Here is a 20,906-nt window from a genome sequence, read left to right as displayed (position 1 = left end):
TCTCGTTGGTTTATTCGTGACGCCACAGGGGAGGCGGGCCCCGGCCCGAGCCTTCCCGCGCGCATGCGCGTCCCGCCCTTTGTGACGCTATCCTCTCCCGTTGCCAGGATACGGGAAAGCGCTGCGGGGCCGCGGCCTGCAAGCGGGGCTCTAGTGGCGCTGGGAGCAGCCGAGCGAGGCCTGGCGGGGGCGGGGGGCGTGGAGCGGAGGCGGCGCGTCAGCGGCAGGTGGAGCTCCGGCCCGGCGGCTGCTGCTCGCGCGACCTTCCTCTTCCGGGTTTGCGGCCCGTCCTCCCCTTCCAGCCTCCTCGAGCCCTGACCCCGCAACGCCGCACCCCCGAGGCAGTGTGCGAGGCGGGAAGGACCGGTGACCAGAGAGCGGGGTTTCTTTGGGGCCTTGTAAGCTCAAGGAGGAGGGGGGAAGCAGTGGAGGAAAGCCCCTTGCCTGCCACGTGCCCCACAGGACTGCAGGTCGGTTCATTCATATATATCTATATATTTCCCCCCGTTTCATAGAATCGTAGAGTTGGGAAGGGTCCGCACGAGGGTCATCTAGTCCAGCCCCTTGCCATTGCAGGAATTTATTTATTTATTTTGCCCCACGTGGGGCTCGAACCCACAGCCCCGGGATTAAGAGTCTGTTCTACCGATTTAGAGATTGTTATAGGTTGCCTTTTTCAGAGCTGAAAACCCTCGCGATGAAATACAGTGCCCCAGTTGCAAGCAGTTTATTGCGAATTTTAAACACCCCCCAGCTGTAATAAAACATAAACACCCGGCCCGAAAACAACGAGCAACAGAGTGTAACGATAAACAGCAATCCACCAACGGTGAGAGAACACGGTAGGAGTGGTAGGAAAGGCCGGCGGGGCAGGTGGGTTTCCAAAGTTTTCCCAAGGGGCCTGTTGGCCCCAAGTTAACCAGGTCACCAGTTGGCAATGGGTTCTGGAGCTGTGGGGCGGCCCCAGAAAATGCCTTTGCGCCGGGTGACTTAACTGCTTTTTTGTGGCAGGCAGGTGAGAAGGGCTATCAAAGCTAAATGGAACCTCCAGGGGCAGGGGCAGTCTATCTCTAGAATACTAGGTGTTGGGGCCAGGGAGTGGACAACGGGAGGCTTACTCCTCCTGGCCTACCTGAGGGCAGTTGATGTAATTAGATTGCAAGTGGGAGGGCTTTAGCCTTGGGATCCACTTTCTTTTTTCCAGAACCCTGAGGTCTGTCTGCTGGAGCCACGTGCAGAACATGTGCCTAGAAAGTGTGGTGTTCGTACACTTAGAAGTAATGATCAGGACATCTCTTGGTGCTTCTCAACCCTGGAATTTGTTTTGAGTGCCAGAAATAAGCTGATATTCCTTCCACGCAAAATCCAGCATTCGTTCTCTTCCCCCAGCCTCCTGTCAGCACGTAATTTGTTTCACTGGGGTGGGGGAAGGAAGGTATTGTTAGGCTCTGCTTCATCAAGTACAAGTAGATCCTTTGTGATCTACTGCAAGTCACCCAGAGATCTATTAGTAGTTATTTATTCATTGTTTGTTTGATTTATATACTGCCCTTCATCAAAAGATCTCAGGATGGTTCACAATATAAAAACACAAGATAAAAGCACGAATAATAGTTTTAAAAAGGAGCAATAAAACAATAACCACACCACACACCCTTGCATTAGACCGTCCAATCCATCTGTGGTTTTCTTACCATGCGCTTCACAGAATAGATTCCCTTACATGGATCTATAACTTACTGCAGAGGGAACATTAATGGCATATATCTCACTTCACCCTTAAACTGTTTTTCAAGCTACATTAAACCACTAAGTGAGAGGTCATCTAGAGTTCTGAGGTTTGCTGTCATTGATGTGCTCATGGCACCCAGCTCTGTCTCCCCATTAGATTTATTTCAGTTATTGGTCCCCTTAAGTCATTTGCACCACATGAGGAAGGGGGCTGCATTTTCACACCACCCTAAATGTCACCTCTAGCCCTGACCTCTGCATTTTGATTGAGCGAAAGATCTGAAATGGTACGCTTGCTAAAAATCCAAAGACAACACCATGTACATTAGATTTGGCACTTTCTTACAGGTACTAGCCCGGTTCCTTTATTAGCCTCATAACAGGTTAGCAATACAGTTTAACTGTTAATTGCTATTGGCTGTAAAACTTACCTTTTGATTTCTGTCTGGTAGTAAAGTTACAAAATCCATTTTCTGAAAGTGGCGACCCTAGGGCATCTCTCTATCTTGGACCCTCAAAACATTGTATATTTAATCCAATGTCTTTGTGACTTGAAGAAGGGACATCCTTTATTGCCCTCCTCGGAGTTCTACTCCAACCCACACTTTCATAAGCAATTTAAAAGGGTCTCTTGCTTCTGTGTGCCACATTTCTGTCGCATAAAACACCCCACATCCTAGCTGTGTGCAATGCGATGAGTGAGCAACAAAGAATATGGGAGTTGCCTTTTTGGATCAGAGCAAAATCCATTGGGTCCAGGGTCTGGTGCAGGATGGAGATGACACTCTTGCTCCATTGCTTTGCTTCCCGCTTCTGATAAACATTAGTACTAAATGCCATTTCTGAATATGGAATACATAGTCATGTAACTGTCTACTGTGAATTTGTCTACTAGAATTTAATTGCTCTGGGACCATCCCGTGATACGCTTTTAAGGACTTCTGAATATGGGCAGGGTGGGAAACAGGTGCAGAGCAAATGCTCTTCCTCAGCTTCCCTAAGATCTCTACCAAACACAAGACCTCTGGAAAATAGACTTTAACAGAAAAAGGCTAACTGGTCCTGCATGCAGTTAGTTATGAGTCAAGTTTTGGAGGTATGGTGTAAAGACACATGAGGCCATCACCTTGCTAAAGCTAAGTTCTGTGCCTGGTCAGTGCCTAGAGGGGAGACCATATTGAAATCATGTAGGTTCCAGGACAGAGGAATGGCAGGAAAAGCAGAGGAAAAAAATACTGCTTAACTAAATATGTAAATAGATCATGGGATTAGGCTGGATTTGTTTCCTCCCCCAGCACCAGCCATTTGGGAAGCAAGCACATAGACCAGGAATAGGCAACCTAAGGCCCGGGGTCCGGATCCGGCCCAGTCACCTTCTAAATCCGGCTCGTGGGTGGTCCAGGAATCAGTATGTTTTTACATGAGTAAAATGTGTCCTTTTTAAAAAATGCATCTCTGGGTTATTTGTGAGGCATAGGAATTCGTTCACCCCCCCCCCAAAAAAAATATATAGTCCGGCCCACCACGTGATCTGAAGGATGGTGGACTGGCCCATGGCTGAAAAAGGTTGCTGACCTCTGACATAGACTAAGTTCCCCCTCCCCACTTGGATATGGTAGAGCTGAGATAAAAGATATAAAACAGGGATGGGAAACCTATGGCACTCCAGATGATGTTGGATTGCAACCAGAATGACCAGTGAGCAGGGATGATGGGAGCTGTAGTCCAAGAACATCTGGAGGGTCAAAGGTTCTCCATCTCTGCTGCAAAGGAACCAACTGAGTAACTCTGCTAGTTGCTGCAAAAGGTTATGGGGTCCAGGTTTCAAAAAATTGTGCCAAAAATGTTAATCTTTAAGGTGCCAGATGTTCTTCTGTTGCTTTTTGCTATTTGCTGTCAATGAAATGCCAAAGAACGACTAGAGCACTCTTTTTCCATGGCTGTATATTGTACTGAAATTCTAAACCCAATCACCCATTGAAGTTAGTCAGAATAATGTCCAAATAAACATGTATAAGACTGCATTGTATGTCCTGGGTCAGACCCAGCAGAACGTTTTAGGATTAAACCTAGTATGTTGCATTATCGAAGGCTTTTCCTGTGCAGAATTTTAAGAACATCAGGGGCCCTGGACAAAACGGAGTAGGAATTTTCCTCAAAGCCTCTAATGGTAGTTTCTATTCCATTGCATTTCTTTCCAAGGAATACAATCATTTTAGTGGGTCATCTCTTTAGAGCAGATAGAGGCACCCAACTTTGAAAAGCACCAGACAGAAGGCAGCATCCATTTAAAGGCCTAATGAGTAGCTAGATGCTTTTACTGCCAGTTCATTAGAGCATCACAATATAAACGGGAGTACACACCTCTCTGTATTTCTTTTCTGTAAGAATCTAAGCACCACAATTCTGTTTTGGGGTTGTAGCAAAAGATCAACCTCATGAGCCTGCCCCATATACACACAGTGTCATAGTCTGCCCCCCACCTCAGAGAATAAGACAAGCCTCCAGCTTTGTAAATTAGCTTTTGGTGCAGCTGTTTCTTGCCCTGAACTGTGCATGAGTTGGCCTGCTTGCCAACAAATGGTTAGTTACAGTTTCTGTGGCAACTTAAACTGTGATAAGGTGGAGAGCTAACAGTAGTTTCTCTTTCAGCTTGAGTCTAGTGACTTGGAAGCATCCCAAAACCAAAAGCCTTATGAAGCAGCTGCGTGGGAATAAAGGAGGGGGCAATGCCAGAAAGAAGAGTTCCCCCTCTGGTAAGGACAGCAGGAATCCAGCATTACAGACGTCGGAGGACAGCAGGCCGATCAACATCCTAAATCCAAAACTGTTGGCTCAGAAGCGACCTCTGCAAGGTTTGAGCAGTAAGGGAGGCAGCACCGCGGAGAGTCCCGAAGATGCCAAAAGACCAAAGCTCTTGCCTGAAGTGAATTCTCCTGGCCAGGAATCTGAAGACGAGGAGTCGGATGACAGTGAATATGAGAGAGCAGAGAGTGAGAGTGAGGACAGCGATTATACAGACAGTGAAGACGACGATGACGACGAAACTGGCAGCGATGCCTCAGAAAGCAGTAACAAAGGCCCTGAAGAAACAACAAGCCAGCCTTCTTCAAAGACTGATTTAACAAAAGGTAAACGTTGATGCTTGGAAAAATTCAATAAATAGTGCATCTTTGTGTCACCTATCAGCCGTTTTGAGCTTTTCTTTCTCCGGTGGCTTCTGCTTCTAATTAACCGCCTTAGATGTGGGCGTGTAACCATTAATGTGCATTATAGCCATCATTCAGATGCGCTCCTTGACACTGCTCTCTTTATCACCTAACCGTCCTACATAATTGCCTTATCGTCAGGTGTGTCTCATGCTTCGTGCCGCCTCTGAAAGCAGGAAAATAATAGAGAGTGTGCCTTTCTGTGTCATACTCTGCATGAATGTATATTCTGTTGCTCAGATACCAAAGAAGTTGGGGCTGTCGGTTGAATAATCTCTTGCATCCTATTTAGTGGAAACATGTCATTGCAATCCAAAAAGTTGTGTTGAAATATGGAATTGCCTGTCGTTTTTAAAGGCTGCATAAATGCCACATGGTAGTCAAACCACTAAAAACAATGATAGCTATTCCTCACAACAGCTGATCGGGCAAAGTAGGGCTGGGTGATATATCAATATATTGTCCAAAACCGGTTTGAAGTTCACATCATGATATCTGTTTCATAATATTTGACCTGGCAATATATCGTGAATCACAATGTGTGTGAGGGCTAATCAGTATCTGGTTTTCAACATCGCGATATATCGCCAGCTAAACATCACCGATAAGGATGGAACTATGCAGAGACAAACAGGCTACTTACTTGGCAACTGCTACTACTAAGGGCTCTAAAACGGATAGATGTCATTATTATCAATCACCGCACAGTCAGTTTCATCAGCAGGCAAGCCAAAATGCATCCAAACTTGGGGTTATGGGCTTGGCTTCCAAATTGTGGTATTCAGGACAATCCAAAGTACAGTGATGAGTCATGGGAATACAAATAATCTGGGACTGCCAGCAGGCTTGCTAGGAGACAGAAGCGGTGGTGGCAGAAACAGCAGGGACCTCACAGGCAGTAGTGGCAACAGCCTTTAAGTCCCGGTGGTGGCGGCAGAATCACTGGCGGCCTGCGAGGCCTGGCGGCGGCAGGAGTTACTATCAGATATCTTGATATGTTGAGATGTTTAGCTGATGGTATATCGCGATATTGAAAATCAGATATCACCCAGCCCAAAACAAAGCTGTGTTATCCCCCTGTTGAAGCCTGAGGATGGGGGAACGCAGGCTGGAGAAACAGCGGCTTGTCTACATTCACCAAGGTAAGAATTGATCGCTGGAAACGACACACTTGTCTGCTGCCCTATAGCAGCTCACTGTTTGCACCCCGTCAACGGTGCCATTGCCTCGGTTGTCTAATGAGAACACTTTGTAATGCAGGTTAGTCTTCTGGTTGGATGTTTTGCATTTTCTCATGGAGGAAGGGGAGTAGTCTCCTAAAAAGGTACTTTGTTGGCCTCAGGTTTGGGTGATCTGTTTTCCTTTACGCTGTCCTGACAGCAGATTAAAGAAGCTCAAAGAACGTTGTGGATTTTTTGAAAGTTCAAAATATTACGTTATGACAGTGCTAATTTGTTCCTTGTTTGATCTCTGCAATGGTTCTAAAATTGTTTGCCACTAGTTTCAGACCTGAAATATGTAATGTGCATTGGTGCCCTCCCCAAGAGTTGGTGCAAGTGTAGCAAATTCAAAAAGAGAGAGCTCGAGTAGTAAAAGAGGATTAGGAAACAAACGTTGATACTGAAAATGAGCATTTTTTGTGAGTCATGTTGACTGCTGCACTAAGCAACTGATCTTTGTAATAAATCAGTTTAGTTACTACTTGAAAGCCAAGTTTGCCTCGTGGTAATTCTGTAGATTTCCTCTCTTTGTCATATCTGTTGAGAATTGACTGTACTCTAGAGTTCTAAATGTATGCTCAAGCCTTCAGCCAAAATTACGGTTTGGTCTACTCCACAGAAAGAGCTTATAAGGGCATTGTGGAACTGTCAGCAAGAAGCAGCCAGAAGCACTAATAAAGAACAAATGAGCCACTCAAAACATGTTTTTCTGTTTTGAAAATATGCTTCCTAAATGCAATAAGCAATGTGATATGATATTTATAAAATCATTGAGTGAGATTTCCTAAGGCAGCCTTTTAAGTTAGCTTTGGAATTCTTGTTTCAATGCAGAAAAACAAGATTTGCTCTTAAGAATTGAGACTGATTATATCTTCCAAAGCCACAGAAAGTTGTGAAATCCAAGCTATCAGAATCTTGTCTTCCTTCCTTCCTAAATCATGGAACCGACTGAGAATTGTGCACCTTAAACATATTTAAATTATATTTGGTAGTGGTAGGTGTTGTCTTACCTTCTCTTCTAAAGTCAGACAACCATTGTTATATTAATCTTCTGAAGGCTAGAAATTTATTCAAATTAAAACAGATTGTTTTTATACTGATGTGCTTCCAAGAACCATATCTCTGACAGTGCAGTCCGGTACACGTCTACTCAGAAGTAAATGGGTACAGAGTTGCTGCCTGGGAGAAAATGCAGTTATCTCAAGAATTTTAATTTGAAAAATGTTGAGAATTGGCAACACTGAGAGTGATGCTTTTACATGAATTAAAAAATGGCTGATGTACCACAAACAAAGCACAATTATAAATAGCAGCGTGGTTAATTGGGAAAGTGTCTAATGAGTTCACCAGGGACGCGGATTAGGTCTCATTTAGCATAATAAATGAATCTAGAAGAGGGAGCAAAGAGCACTAATGAAATTCAAATATGAAAACAGAAGGTGGTGAGAACATAATCAATTGGCATACAAATAATAGGTAGCTAGGTGGTGGCACAAAACACAGCCACATACAGCTATTCTTTTGCAGGGAATAAATCATTGGGAACAAATTAATTTTAAATGCATATAATTTAATATCAAATGCAGGTCAGGAAAAACGTGGGAAGATGGATGAAGAAAGGTTTATGTGCAAAGCCAGTGCTGCTTCTCTAATCTTTTATGAACAGGCAGCCAGAAACAGATGTAGTTTGTTGGCCATATAGCAGAGACAGAGGCTAATTCTTGGGCATTCTGGTATGGTTAGTTTATTTACATAGCACCATCAGTGGGTGTGTGGTAGCTTGCGTGCACACACAAGTCCTCTTAAAATCTAAATTTTATGTTGAGGGGCAACCAGTGTTAGAAATTAGCCAGGCGCCAGGCGCATTTTGCTACTGGCATGGGTCCAGTTGTGACTTATGAGGAGATTTCTGGATGCCAGGTTGGCAACCACAGTTTAAAAACAGCCTTAGTCCATAACTAATACCATTTGCCTTGTGTGTGTTTCTCCTTGCATACTGGGACAAGCAAATTGTTGTAACAGCAACCTGCACTCAAACAATGCAGTTGAGATCATAGAATTCTAGAATTGAAGAATTGCAGCGTTGGAAGGGACCCCGAGGGTCATCTAGTCCAATCCCTTGGCGAACAGACATTCTCTTGTGGCAACCGCAACCCAGGTTTAAGGGGCCATTTGGGGCCTAGCCTTTGTATTTTGAGTTTCTAAAACTGGGGGCATCACATGTGTGTGTTGTGGGGAGATAATGGGTCAAGGGGAACATGGAAGAATATGCATTTAGGTTGATTGTTTTGGCTTTGTTTCAGGAGGGACTCTTTATTTAAATAATGAGGGCTAAGGGGTTTTTCCTGAGGAAAGACACCCCAAGGTGTTTAGGGCATACAGAAAGGAGAAATGGTGCGGTTGTGTATGTCAGGGGTGGGAGGAGAACTTTGGACCGTTGATGGTAATGGAGCTGAAGAAGTGAAGCAATGAAATTTCACGTAGTTCCAGAAGTCTTGATCATGAGTAACGTTGGCTATCGCCCTGTGTCGGCAGAGATGGGAGAACCTGGCTGTGGTCCTCTTTGTGAAAGCAGTCTCCTTGGCATTTTGACTGGTTTGGTGGCCCATAAAAAGCATGGACTGGCAGCCGAGGTGTCCAGCCCGCTGTTTCCTTGTCTTTCTTGTAGCATCCTAGTCGCACACAGTTGGTTTGTATGACAACGGGTTGCTATTTGGATGAAGGATAGTTGTGGAAGGAGAGAACTAAGAATCATAAATATGTTGAAAGCATTGCAAAGAGACAGAAAAGACAGCGGAATTATGACATATGCAGTAGTGTTTTGAATTTGGGTTGCCTGCATTTTTTAACACACACACACACACATTCCCAGAATTCAAAGCCCAAGGAAAGGCCTCCATTATCATGAGGGCTATAAAGAGAATCTGGAGGTTTTTATCACAATTTTATTTTATGGTGGTTATGTAGTGCTTTAATACTGCCTTGTACTTCCGAGAGATTTCAGTCTATATTAGGCAAATGCCGGTGATGAGAGGAAGAGAGGGAAAGGTGTGGGATGAGACTTAATAATACAAATAAAAATGAATTATAGGGAGTGAATTCAGCTCAGTGATTTGCAAAAAAGAGACTTCAGTGAGGAGGAATAGAAGGAGCCGCCAACTGAGACAAGCTTCGGAAAGCTACTCAACCATGGTTTGAGCTGAATCTGAATGGGACGTGGTTCCCCGCCCGCATCCCAGCTTCTATGGGGAAACTTTTGCAAATGTGAATGAAATGGAATTGACACAGTGCATTCTTCCGAACTCGGCAGACAGTATCTAGTGTTTTCTGCTCAGAACTTTGCAGGCAATAAATGGGGTGGATGGTTTAAATTAACTTAAAAATATATGCTAATGAGATAAAAGCCCTGGTTTGAATAATCAAATTTTAATTGGCTTTTCTGGAGAAAAGTAGATTTCCATTGGCGAATGTTGCCATTAGACAAATTGACTTCCTCCAAATTACGCAACGGTCGGTACATCTTTTTTGCTATTTAGCAAAGTGCCTTGCGTGTTTATCCATGTAGTTAACGCAGTTAAATACCTTAATATCCTTGGGTTTTATTAGCTATGCAGTCGTACAGTGGGAGCATGTAAGCAGGCCTATTGACTTGAATAGGACTTAGTCACTAATAATAACATATCCTTGGGGTTCCAGCCTTCATATGTTAAGCAATACAGTGGTACCTCGGGTTACAGATGCTTCAGGTTACAGACGCTTCAGGTTACAGACTCCGCTAACCCAGAAATAGTACCTCGGGTTCAGAACTTTGCTTCAGGATGAGAACAGAAATCGTGCTGCGGCGGCAGCAGGAGGTCCCATTAGCTAAAGTGGTACCTCAGGTTAAGAACGGACCTCCGGAACGAATTAAGTTCTTAACCCGAGGTACCACTGTATTACATTGCTAGACAGTTTGGCACTTCAGATTTCAGTACCGGTATTTCAGGCAGTCCCAGCTGGTGAGCCTGACTTTCGCTCTGGCTGAACATGTATGGCATCCAATCTGTTTTGTGCTGGGCTTTCCCATTACCCTTGGGTAGAACCTGGTTTTGATATTTGTGGTCTTGGCCTTTCTTGCATCAAAGAGCAGGCTGACCTTCTACCCTCAAACTATGGAATTTACAATATGCTGTGATGGCCTCCAGCTTGGATCACTTTAAAATGGAATACTGTTGCCCGTGGTTACCAGAGTTGTATTAAATTTCTGTTTTGAAATTATGAGCTTTTGTTTCTACAGTAGTTTTAATTTTATTGTGCTTTTATTTATTGTAAGCGGTCATTGGACCTTGTGGTAAAGGGCAGGTAAGAAACATAATAAATAATAGTCATGATGGCTATATAACTTGCAGTGTTATACATTTTTAATTTTTGATTAAAAATGAAGAAACTTTTACCTAAATTTTGATAAAAATTCGGTCAACTTATTTTTAACACATGATTTTACTGGTGTTTTTCATTTATATTTTATGTAAGCTGCTTGGAAGTGTTGATGTTTAAGTGGCATATCAAGCCTTTAAATAAAGGACATGAGTCAACAGTGTGTGATACAGCAGCAGCAAAAAAGTGAATGCTATTCTAGGCTGCATTAACAGAAGTATAGTGTCCAGATCAAGGGACATAATAGTACTGCTCTATTCTGCTCGGGTCAGATCCCACCTGGAGTACTATGTTCAGTTCTGGGCGCCACAGTTTAAGAAGGCGTTTGACAAGCTGGAATGTGAGCAGATCAGAGTGACTGAGATGCTAAAAGGGCCTGGAAACCAAGCCTTATGAGGAACGGTGGAGAGAGCTTGGTATGTTTAGCCTGGAGGAAAGGAGACTGAAAGTTGCTTTGATAGCCATCTTCAAAGATCTAAAGGGCTATCACAAGGAAGATGGAACAAGCTCATTTTCTGCTGCTCCAGAGGGTAGGACCTGAACCAATGGACTCAAACGACAAGAAATGAGATTCTGACTAAACAATAGGAAGAACATTCTGACAGTAGTAAGAGCTGTTTGACAGTGGAACAGATTTCCTCAGGAAAGGGTAGATTCTCCTTCATGGAGGTTTTTGAGCAGAGGTTAAATGGTCATCAGTCATGGATGCTTTCGTTGATATTCCTGCATTGCAAGGAGTTGGGCTGCAATGACCCTTGGGTTCCCTTTCAACTCTACAATTCTCTGATTCTAATAACATAACATATTAAATGATAACATAGAAGCAAATCAGCACACCACTGAATGCCGGTTGCTGGAGACTACCAATGGAAAACTCCTGTTTCCCCCTCATCCTGCTTATGGGCTTCTCATTCAGTGTTAACTGAATGCTGTTCTGGATAGACCTTTGGTTTGATCCAGGAAGACCCTCCTTATATTCACTGCATCAACCTCTTCTTTTACTGATGGGCGGTTGCATTTATCAAATCTGTATTATATGTCAAACAACCTTTAGCGAAGGTCAGAATTTGAAGTGATTAAGCAAGATACTCCAATTGCTTCCTTCTTTGTTGTTGCTTCAAATAATCATCTTGTCCTTTTCCCTTTTTGCTAGTGAGCAGGGAGGAAGCTGAGCCTTCAACTTGTAATGTTCTGATCATATTGAGGGGGGGGGAATAGCATGTGTCAAGAAAACCGCCACTTCCCGACAGCGCCTAACTAGGCATCTTGTCTTGCCCTTCAAAGGCTCTGGACAGTTGTGATTCACTCATGGGCACTGTGTGTGTCATCTCAAAAGCCGGCCGCTGTGTTCAATGCTAGGAGAAGGTCTTGAACCATGAAAGGAAACAGATCAATGACTGATGAGTGAGAAGAGCTTTGAGGGTGTATGGCAGCTGACCCTAACCTGGTATCCTCCAGCTGTTTTGGATTATACCTCCCATAAGCCCTAGCCAGCTGGGGCTGATCGGGGCTGTAGAGCAGTCCAAACCCACTTCAAGATACCAACCTGAGGAAAGCCGGTATTGGCAACTTGCGGGATCAAAGGCGAACGCATGAAGCAAGAGAGCAAAGTAAAGATCAGAAAGGAGGAGGAGCGGGTGAAGCAGAGGAGGACGAAGATGTACCGCAAATAGAATGGGAGAAAGCCTCTGATAAAGAGGAAATGAAAAAAGGCAGAATAAAAGCATGAAGCAGACGAGGTGGTTTACATTCTTTTGATATACAATGCATTAAATAGAAAATAAGTCACAGCTGACTGCAACCTAATAGCTTCCACAAAACTGTGCTATGCATTAGAAATTGCTGGAGCAGGTCAGCCCGAGAATACACGGAGACTAGTGCCCTTTCCTTTGAGCCCGGGGGCTGCTTCAAACATGGTTTCTGTCTGAGAAAAAGTGGTGCCTATAGACTTCCCGATTCGTGGATAAGTGAAAACGCTTGCACTGCATATCTTATGTGGTGGACTTCATGCTTTTTTAAAAAGCAGGAAACTGCATGGAGAAAACATCACATTGTTGTGCAGTTGTTTCTCCCAAGTTCCTTCCGAACCTTGCCAGTCAGATGAACGTCTTCTTTCCGGAAGCATGACACATGGCTTTCCTGACAACATTTAAAAATGGGTTTTATTTATTTTATTTCTTAACATTTCTATACACTGGTACCTCAGGTTACATACGCTTCAGGTTGCATACGCTTCAGGTTACAGTCTCCGCTAACCCAGAAATAGTGCTTTAGGTTAAGAACTTTGCTTCAGGATGAGAACAGAAATCGTGCTCCGGCGGCGCGACAGCAGCAGGAGGCCCCATTAGCTAAAGTGGTGCTTCAGGTTAAGAACAGTTTCAGGTTAAGAACGGACCTCCGGAACCAATTAAGTACTTAACCCGAGGTACCACTGTACTGCCTTTCCTCCAAAGACCTCGAGGTTCTCCCATTTCATCCACACAGCAACCCTGTGAGGTACATTAGGCTGAGAGACAGTGACTACCCCAAGGTCATTCAGTGAGCTTCATGGCCAAGGGGGGATTTGAACCCTTGTCTCCCAGGCCCTAGTCCCAACACTCTTAACTGTTGCACCACACAGGCTCTCAATTTCTTAATATATCTATCAGGTTCTGACCTCTCTTGAATGCAGGGCTGTCTCGAGCCTTGTGATTGGTTTTAGACTTCAGAAGTATTTCTAAGATGTGCATGTTGCACAACTTCCGCAATGGCACCAGCTGAGCCAAAAATATTTCAGGTACAATTAAGAGTGTGAGTACTAATCCCTTAAAAAGGCTTGGGACCTGGGTGTTTCCCATATCGATCTGCCTGTTTGCAAAGACCTGCAGCAAAGGTGCCTCTCTGGGTGCCCCTACCTTCAAAAGTAAGGCAGCAGGTGGTGGCAATGAAGAGGGGCTGTTCATTTGGTAGTGCTTGCCTCATATTGTGGGTAGCTGACTTGGGGTGTGTGTGACCGTGATCAGGGCTACCGCAGGGGCAAAAGAACAGCTTTTCTGGGGAATATTTTATGGTACGCTGTGTAACATGTAGGGGTGTGGTTTCAAGTTTTAATTTTCCATTCTGTTTTCTCTGAACATTTCTTAATATTTTGATGTTAAATCATAGTGCTTGACTTGCGCTCTTGAAAAGCTAAGCTAAACACCTCTAATCTCTTCCCACATGCCTGTCGTCATTTGTCTTTTTCCCTTTAATTAGTTTTAAACAGAGAGAATTGAACCGGAGATCAGCCTGAGGAATGTGCCATTTATTTGTATAATGGCATAGGTTTTCCATTTTTATTTTTCATTCCCTGTCTTGTGCATTCGTACAATTCTTTGTCTTCTTGTGACTTCTATCAAAGAGAGTTTTATTGACCAGACTGCTGTAGATCTCTAATTCCCACCCCCCCAAGAACTGCCACAGATAATTTAGCATCTGTTAACTTTCAAGCTCTTTAGATTCTTCTTACCACTGTGTGTGGTTCTGGATCTGCCAACATTATCATTTACTGTACTGCTCACCTAGTTTGCTTAGTTGCTATGAGCAAAGATGTCTCCAAACGAGACACGAAGGCTTGCAGCATCAACCCTGCTGTGTGGAAATCCCTTGCAGGCAACCGTAGTGCCTGGAGACAGACAGACGGACAGGTCATGCATCCACAGTAGTGAGCAGAGGAAAAAGGACTGCTGGGAGGAATGCAGAGAAAAGATGCTGTGGTGCATTTGCAGCCGCAGAAGCGGATGCCTTCATCTGCCCCAGCTTCAACAAAACATGTCTCTCCCATATCAAGTCTTTGCTATCAGGCGCTGTAACTCTCCAACGGTTTGACCCCCAAACATGCACACCTCCATAGTCTCCTGAGACAGACAGGTGCCAACAACAGCAAGGCTAGCGCTTATTTCACATCACAGTCGCTACATGGCTGTTAAGTCACCCCACACATATTTTGAGTGAATTAGCTGGAGTGTTAACGGCAAATCCATAATCCCTTCAGAAATGTTCTATAATAAATCAAGTCAGTCCATTTCCTCTCTTTTCAGGGAAGAGGCAAGGAATGGCTACCACATCAAGGTAGGCACAAACATTAAAGGAAGCTACTTCAAAGCATGCATATAAACGTTCTACCATTTGAAGCATTTTCAGATAAGGAGATGGAAAATGATGGCGACATTGCGCACAACAGGGTACCTTTTTCAGTGTTTCATAAGCATGCCCAGTTATCCAAACATTTTGGAGCAGATTTCTCATTTTTTACACTGTCGTCATTCATGTTAAAACTTCCTGTTCGTTTCATGTACAACTTCTCAATCTTCGCGCAGTGGTCAAAAGTTTGCATAGTGCTATGGAAAACTGCGTCGACTCACTTTATCAAAACATGTCTTAACAAAGCATGGACAATATTCTGTTGAAAAAATAGGTGCGCCAACTTGCTAAGGATCAAGTTATCCCCCCCCCAAACCTCCATGTGTATCTATTACATTTCTCTCTCATTCTTCCTTAAAGGACGCAAGTCTGTGGGGTAAGCAGCCTAGTGTCTACCCTTGAAATAATCTCATTGGTTAAGGTGGGATGAAGAAGATTGACTGGTCCAGCTTCCAATCAAAGATACTTACATGATGGAGCAGAAGTTTGGAACTACAGTGGTACCTTGGTTGTCGAATGGCTTGGCTCCCAAACAAATCAGCTCCTGAACGCTGCAAACCCAGAAATGAGTGTTGCGGTTTGCAAATGTTTTTTGGAAGCTGAACGTCCTCTGCACCATTGAGTGCAGGAAGCCTCTGCAGCCAATTGGAAGCCACACCTTGGTTTTTGAATGGTTCCGGGAGTCAAACAGACTCCCAGAACAGATTAAGTTTTGCAACCAAGGTATGACTGTATGCTACTCCAGTTCAAGCCTCAATCTACCCACCACCCTAGCTGTTCTTGGCTATATTTTATCTAGAGTTGTCGTGAGAATAAAAATATGTATCCTTTCCTCATCTCTTTTGGGGGGAAATGAGCTACAAATAAGAATATAAAAAATGCATGTGTCAGGGAACTGCCATCGGAGCCAGAGGCGGAGGGAAGGCTCCAGAGGGATGCCGGAGAGGGTCCCAGTAGGGAGAGAGGCAGCCCATCCGCTGGGGAAGGAAATCAGCGTAGCACCAGTGGAGAAGGGGGGCAGATGGGGGAATCGGCGAGGGGGCTCCAGGACTCCTCGCCGGAGACCAGCGGGGAGAGCATGGGTCCTCCGCTGCCCACGCCCACCCTGCGCAGAAGACTTCCGCGCAGGGAGAGTAGGAGGAGACTAGGCGTCAAAGAACTTCTTTGCTGGAAGAAGTTCAAGAAGCGCCCACTGACGGATTCTGCCAGCGATTGAGACAGCCACGGATGGGTGGCTGTCCGGACAGAAAGGGTTCACCCAGGTAACCCAGCCAGGAGTGGCGACAACTTACGCACGAGCAACCCCTAGAACCATTACAGCATGCATTTTTATTCCTTGTTGTGAGTTGCCCTGCAACTATAAGTAAGTAAATGCAATTAGAAAGATTTTGCAATGGGGTCCGACACATAATGTAGGAGGGTGGCTTTTTTTCATGTTGACTTCTCTGTTTCCGTATATGCACAAGGAGCTGTATCCTCATACAGCTAGGGTTCTTCCGTCTTTCTCCCGCAAAAGAATTTTTTTTAAAAAATGAAGAGCACCTGGAACACCTCTTTTCATTCATTTTAACTCTTACTGCTAAACAAAGTGAGCTTCGTATAGTTCATAATTGTTGCTCCTTTTGCGGTCGTCATACTTTGCCTTTGGCTGTCTAGGTATGAAAGGACCCAAACCAATTTGTAGGCCTTTATGTATCTGAAACAACCTTGTTAAAGTGATTGCGTTTTAAACAGCAGGCTCTTTTATTTTGTCACTGGCTTCCGCAGTACTTTCTGTAATTGGTGTTTGCGAAAACTCCAGGTGAATAACTGGGAAAGTTTTTTTTTGGGGGGGGGGAGAGCAGAAACCAAGGGAGCATTTCATTGAGGTTGACTGATAAATTTAGAACAAGGTATGAAAAGTAGAGTTTTTTGGGATGAAATAAGCAGTTGACCTGTGGAATTTATTGTAGCTCTAGTCACGTTAAAAAATACAGGTTTAAAATTTTGTTTGGCAATGGAGCTTAGATCATGTTGGTTCAGTCCTGCTTTTCCGTCAGTTAACTGTGTGTCAGGAAGGAATATATATACACTGAGTGGCCCATATTGTTAAAAGGTTTCCCCCCTCTCCTCTCCTTTCCTTCCCTCCCTCCCTGACCCCTTGTATTTTGAAGTAGAAGGTGCTGGTTCTTGCCCAGGGCAGGGTAGCTGATTTGATGGGCCAGTGGTTTGATCCAATATGACAAATCGTGTGTTGATGTCTGAGGTGGAGCGCATCATTTGGCCTGCATTTGCGGAGGCTTTTGAGGTTGCAGTCTCTTTGCGGGTCTGTCCAGAGCTCATCAGAGGGGGAAAACTATTACAGTTCTAGACTTTTGCCATAAGGAATGACTAACTGAGGGATTACATGTTTGGCATGCCAGAACAGAGAGAGAGAGAGAGGTGATGTCAGTAAAGCGTTGTGACGGGAAAATGCCTGAATGTTAGAATGTAGACAAAGTGAGAAAAGATTGTATGGGCCCTGATTTAAAATGTAGCCATCAGTCAAATTCTTTTCTCCTTAAAATCCCTCCTCAAATTTTACCATTTCCATTGAACCTTCCACGTAATCACAAAGTATACACAACTTTACCTGTGCAAAATCGTGCTGTCAGGACCATAGCTGTCAACTTTCGGATTTGAAAATAAGGGATCAGCAGCCTCACCTGTCCTGGGGACAGTCTACGGGATATCTAACAATCCGGGATAGCAGCGGGATACGGCGTCGAAATAAGGGAATTTCCCGCAAAAAAAGGGAAGGTTGACAGCTATGGTCAGGACGGTTGGGTTGTCTATAGCTCTGCAATAAGGTTACAGTCTCTGCCTGGAGGTGTGGGTTTGAATCCCACTCTGCCCTTTGGCAAGATGCATGAGTGGTCCAAGGTGCTGCATTTGTGCCTGGAGGTGGCCGAACCAGCTTTAAAGGCGGACCATATCTCAGTGATAGGAACCTCCTGTTCTTTCAGAAGATCTCAGGTTCAATCCCAGACACTTCCACTTAATAGCAGAGGTTGAAGACTTCTTTCTGAGATCCCAGAGAGCTGCTGTCAACCAGAGTAAATCATATTGAACTAGACAGACAGCTGGCTTTAAGGCAGGCTACGTATGTTCCTACAAGGGACGTGGGTGGCGCTGTGGTCTAAACCACTGAGACTAGGGCTTGCCAATCAGAATGTCAGCAGTTCAAATCCCCGCAACGGGGTGAGCCCCGGTTGCTTGGTCCCAGCTCCTGCCAACCTAGCAGTTCGAAAGCACTCCAAAGTGCAAGTAGATAAATAGGTACCACTCTGGTGGGAAGGTGAACGGCATTTCCGTGCGCTGCTCTGGTTTCACCAGCTGGCCACATGACCCGGAAAAACTGTCTGTGGACAAACGCCGGCTCCCTCGGCCAGTAAAGCGAGATGAGCACCGCAACCCCAGAGTTGTCCGCAACTGGACTTAACTGTCAGGAGTCCTTTATCTCTACCTTTTTATGTTCCTGCTAGGGCATGTGCCCCTGTTTGCTCTACTTGCCAACCTCCCCTGCCATTCCTCCCCATTAACCTCCTGGAGCTTCCCTGTCACACCCCACGCAAGGACTAAGCTTGCTTTTCACCTTCCCAGCCCCATTTCACATGCCATTTCTCTCTTCTGTTTGTTAGTCCAGCTTTGCATCCCAGTTTTCACCCCCCCATGCCCATGCCTCCTTCCCCTTCTTTTGTGCAACCTCCTTTGCACACAGAACTCCTCCATGGTAACCACCTGCATCTTCTTCCTCCCACACATTGCAACTGCTAAGCATCCTTTTCACTTTATGCCGAATTATGAAGCCAACATCACCTCCTATTTGTCAAACCCTTTCATGCCCCTGCCTTCAGTTTCAACCTCGTTCCCATGCCTTCTGCTCTCTCCTTTCTCTGCATCACCATATTCACCTTTACTCCTTTCCCCCCCTCTACCCGTCTGCTTACTTTCCTCAACTCTCCCTTGCACGCCACCCCATTTCCACGCCTCCCCCTCTCGCTGGCACACAAACCCCTATGTGGATCCATTCTGCTGTCTCTTTAAAATAAACAGAATTTAAAGAGCAAGGCTGTCAGTTAGCTTGTTCAGTTAGAGCATGGTAGAGTTCTGTTGATGGATGTTGCTTCTTAATAAAGACTCTGTTCCGAATTACTACAATGACTCTGGAACTTCATGTAGAAGACAACGCATGGTACCAGGATTGTGGGGAAATACTATGAAGTCATAGGTTGCACATCCTTTATCTCACATAAACTATCCGAGGAATGGAAGTTTAAATCAACCAAATGTTCCTTTTCAGTATTCCTCCTTTCCTGATGTACTCAAATGATCGTAAAAGTTTCCTCAAACCTCCGCCATTTTTAAAAAGCTGCCATTTTCTTCTCTGTTCCCACCATTTCTTCTTTACTCAAGCTTCTGGTGTTCTTTTAAAACCACTCCTCCCCTCTCAGTGATTCTCCTTTCTTGTCCCCATGCTATTGTACAACCTGCCTTCTCTTTTGCTTCTCGTCATTATTACATTTGTATACTGCCCTTCATCCATAGATCTCAGGGTGGTTCACAACATAAAAATATGAGATAAAAAACACAAAATGCATAATAAAAACAAGAACAAACCAATAACCCCTCCTTCCCCCCAACCCCCCATGAGGGCTCGATGCAAATCCAAATTGTTATGAGGCACTACAAATCCTGCAATGGGGGCTGCCCAATGACAGCCTTACATTTTTATGTATTTAGGAAGATAAAATCACTCCCTGCTATGCTTTCAGCTCCTGTTTTCCCCCCTTCCTCTGATGTCACCTCAGCCGTCAAAATTTAAATTGCAAGCACTTTGTGCTAGAAATTGGGTTTTACTTATTTATATTTAATCTGCATTGTGTATGATATATCAATCAACATCATGTCTTTTGGAACCTTTGTAAAATGCGACTGCCTGCCGCAACATGTTGATGAAATGTGCCATGCGCAAACAGTTGTGTTCTGTCCCCAGGTCATAAAAGAGATGGGAGCTGGAAGGGCTTTCCCTTAATCCTTAGGGCAGTGTCTGTAATGCAAAAAGCTCTTTAGCAGTGTCAGCAACCAGGACCGAGAAGCCCCTTGAGAGAGAGAAAGCCTAAGGAAAGATTTGTGCTATAGGAATGGCTTGACTTCAGAAGTGTTCCTTTCTAAGACAAGCGGAGAGTCAAGTACTTGTCGTATAATGAACATGCAAGGAGCTCTGAATGTATTCTGAATTCCTTAATTTTGGGCAGTGGGGGGAGAGAGTGGACCTTTCTAGTCTATTTCCTAATCAATGCTAAGCATCTCTCATTCTGTGTATTACATGTGAATGCAGGGTGGAAGAGTTCAATTTTGAAGCTGCACTTGAGCTCCGAGAACAGCTGCTTTTAAAAAATTTACATTAAAAGGCCGAAGATACAAGCCGAGACTGATTTACACCTCTGATGCGAAAGTGCTCTTAATTCTAAGTCGTGAATCTAGAATTACTACTCTGGTCATTTTTCAGAAATGCTAAAGGAAGTTAGAATGCAGACAAACTTTCAACCTTCTGCCCTCTTTAACATGTGAATGGAAGATGTTAAAAATCAGCTAATTTGTATATTAGTTGGCAGTTTTGGCTCGTGTTCACCAAACTCTGAAACCATTAGTTGAGTGACCATTTTGTTTTTGTTTGTTTGGATCCTAATTTCACAGATAGAGCTGTGACCCGGTCTGTGTCATAATTCTGCAGGACTAGCACAGTGTGTGGCTACTTAACGTAGGATGCCAAGTTTGTAGTCCTTCCACACAACTCCTTCAGACACTCCCAGGGAGAAGTATGGTGCTGTCCCATACTGCTGTTGAGGCCTCTTCCCATTGATCTGTGTCCCTGGTGGGATGCTGTTTGGATTGAAAAGCTCTCCATGATAGGCCCTGAATACTTGACTCAACCACATGGGGACAGCACCATTGGCAGGGCAGTTTAGTGTGTCTTTGAAGGGGCTGTGAGATTGAACACTGGGTGGGTGTGCAGGGTTTTTGTGGTGGCAGTGGTGGCACTTGCATGAATCGCAAGGTGTTTACCTGCAGCTGCCCTTGCAGTCTGAGTGCCAAAAAAGACAGTAGCATTCAACATGTCATGAAGCGGGTTGGGCGGCGGATGATA

The 20,906-nt window shown here is 44.5% G+C and overlaps 1 protein-coding gene across 1 annotated transcript in view; it reads left to right on the top strand.

Annotated features, from left to right (window-relative positions):
• The first annotated feature begins 136 nt into the window (after positions 1-136).
• Positions 137-20,906, top strand: part of RRP36 (ribosomal RNA processing 36) — a 31,615-nt gene continuing 10,845 nt past the window's right edge. Inside the window, exons 1-2 of the mRNA XM_083605471.1 lie at positions 137-470; positions 4,384-4,862. Coding sequence (XP_083461597.1) covers positions 4,427-4,862 — 436 coding nt within the window. The 5' untranslated portion in view covers positions 137-470; positions 4,384-4,426. The remainder of the gene's footprint in view (positions 471-4,383; positions 4,863-20,906) is intronic.

Source organism: Podarcis filfolensis (genome assembly GCF_964270895.1).
Source record: "Podarcis filfolensis genome assembly, chromosome: 3".
NCBI lineage: Eukaryota > Metazoa > Chordata > Lepidosauria > Squamata > Lacertidae > Podarcis > Podarcis filfolensis.
Note: the sequence above shows the minus strand (reverse complement) of the source record. Positions and strands in the feature narration are given on the sequence as shown.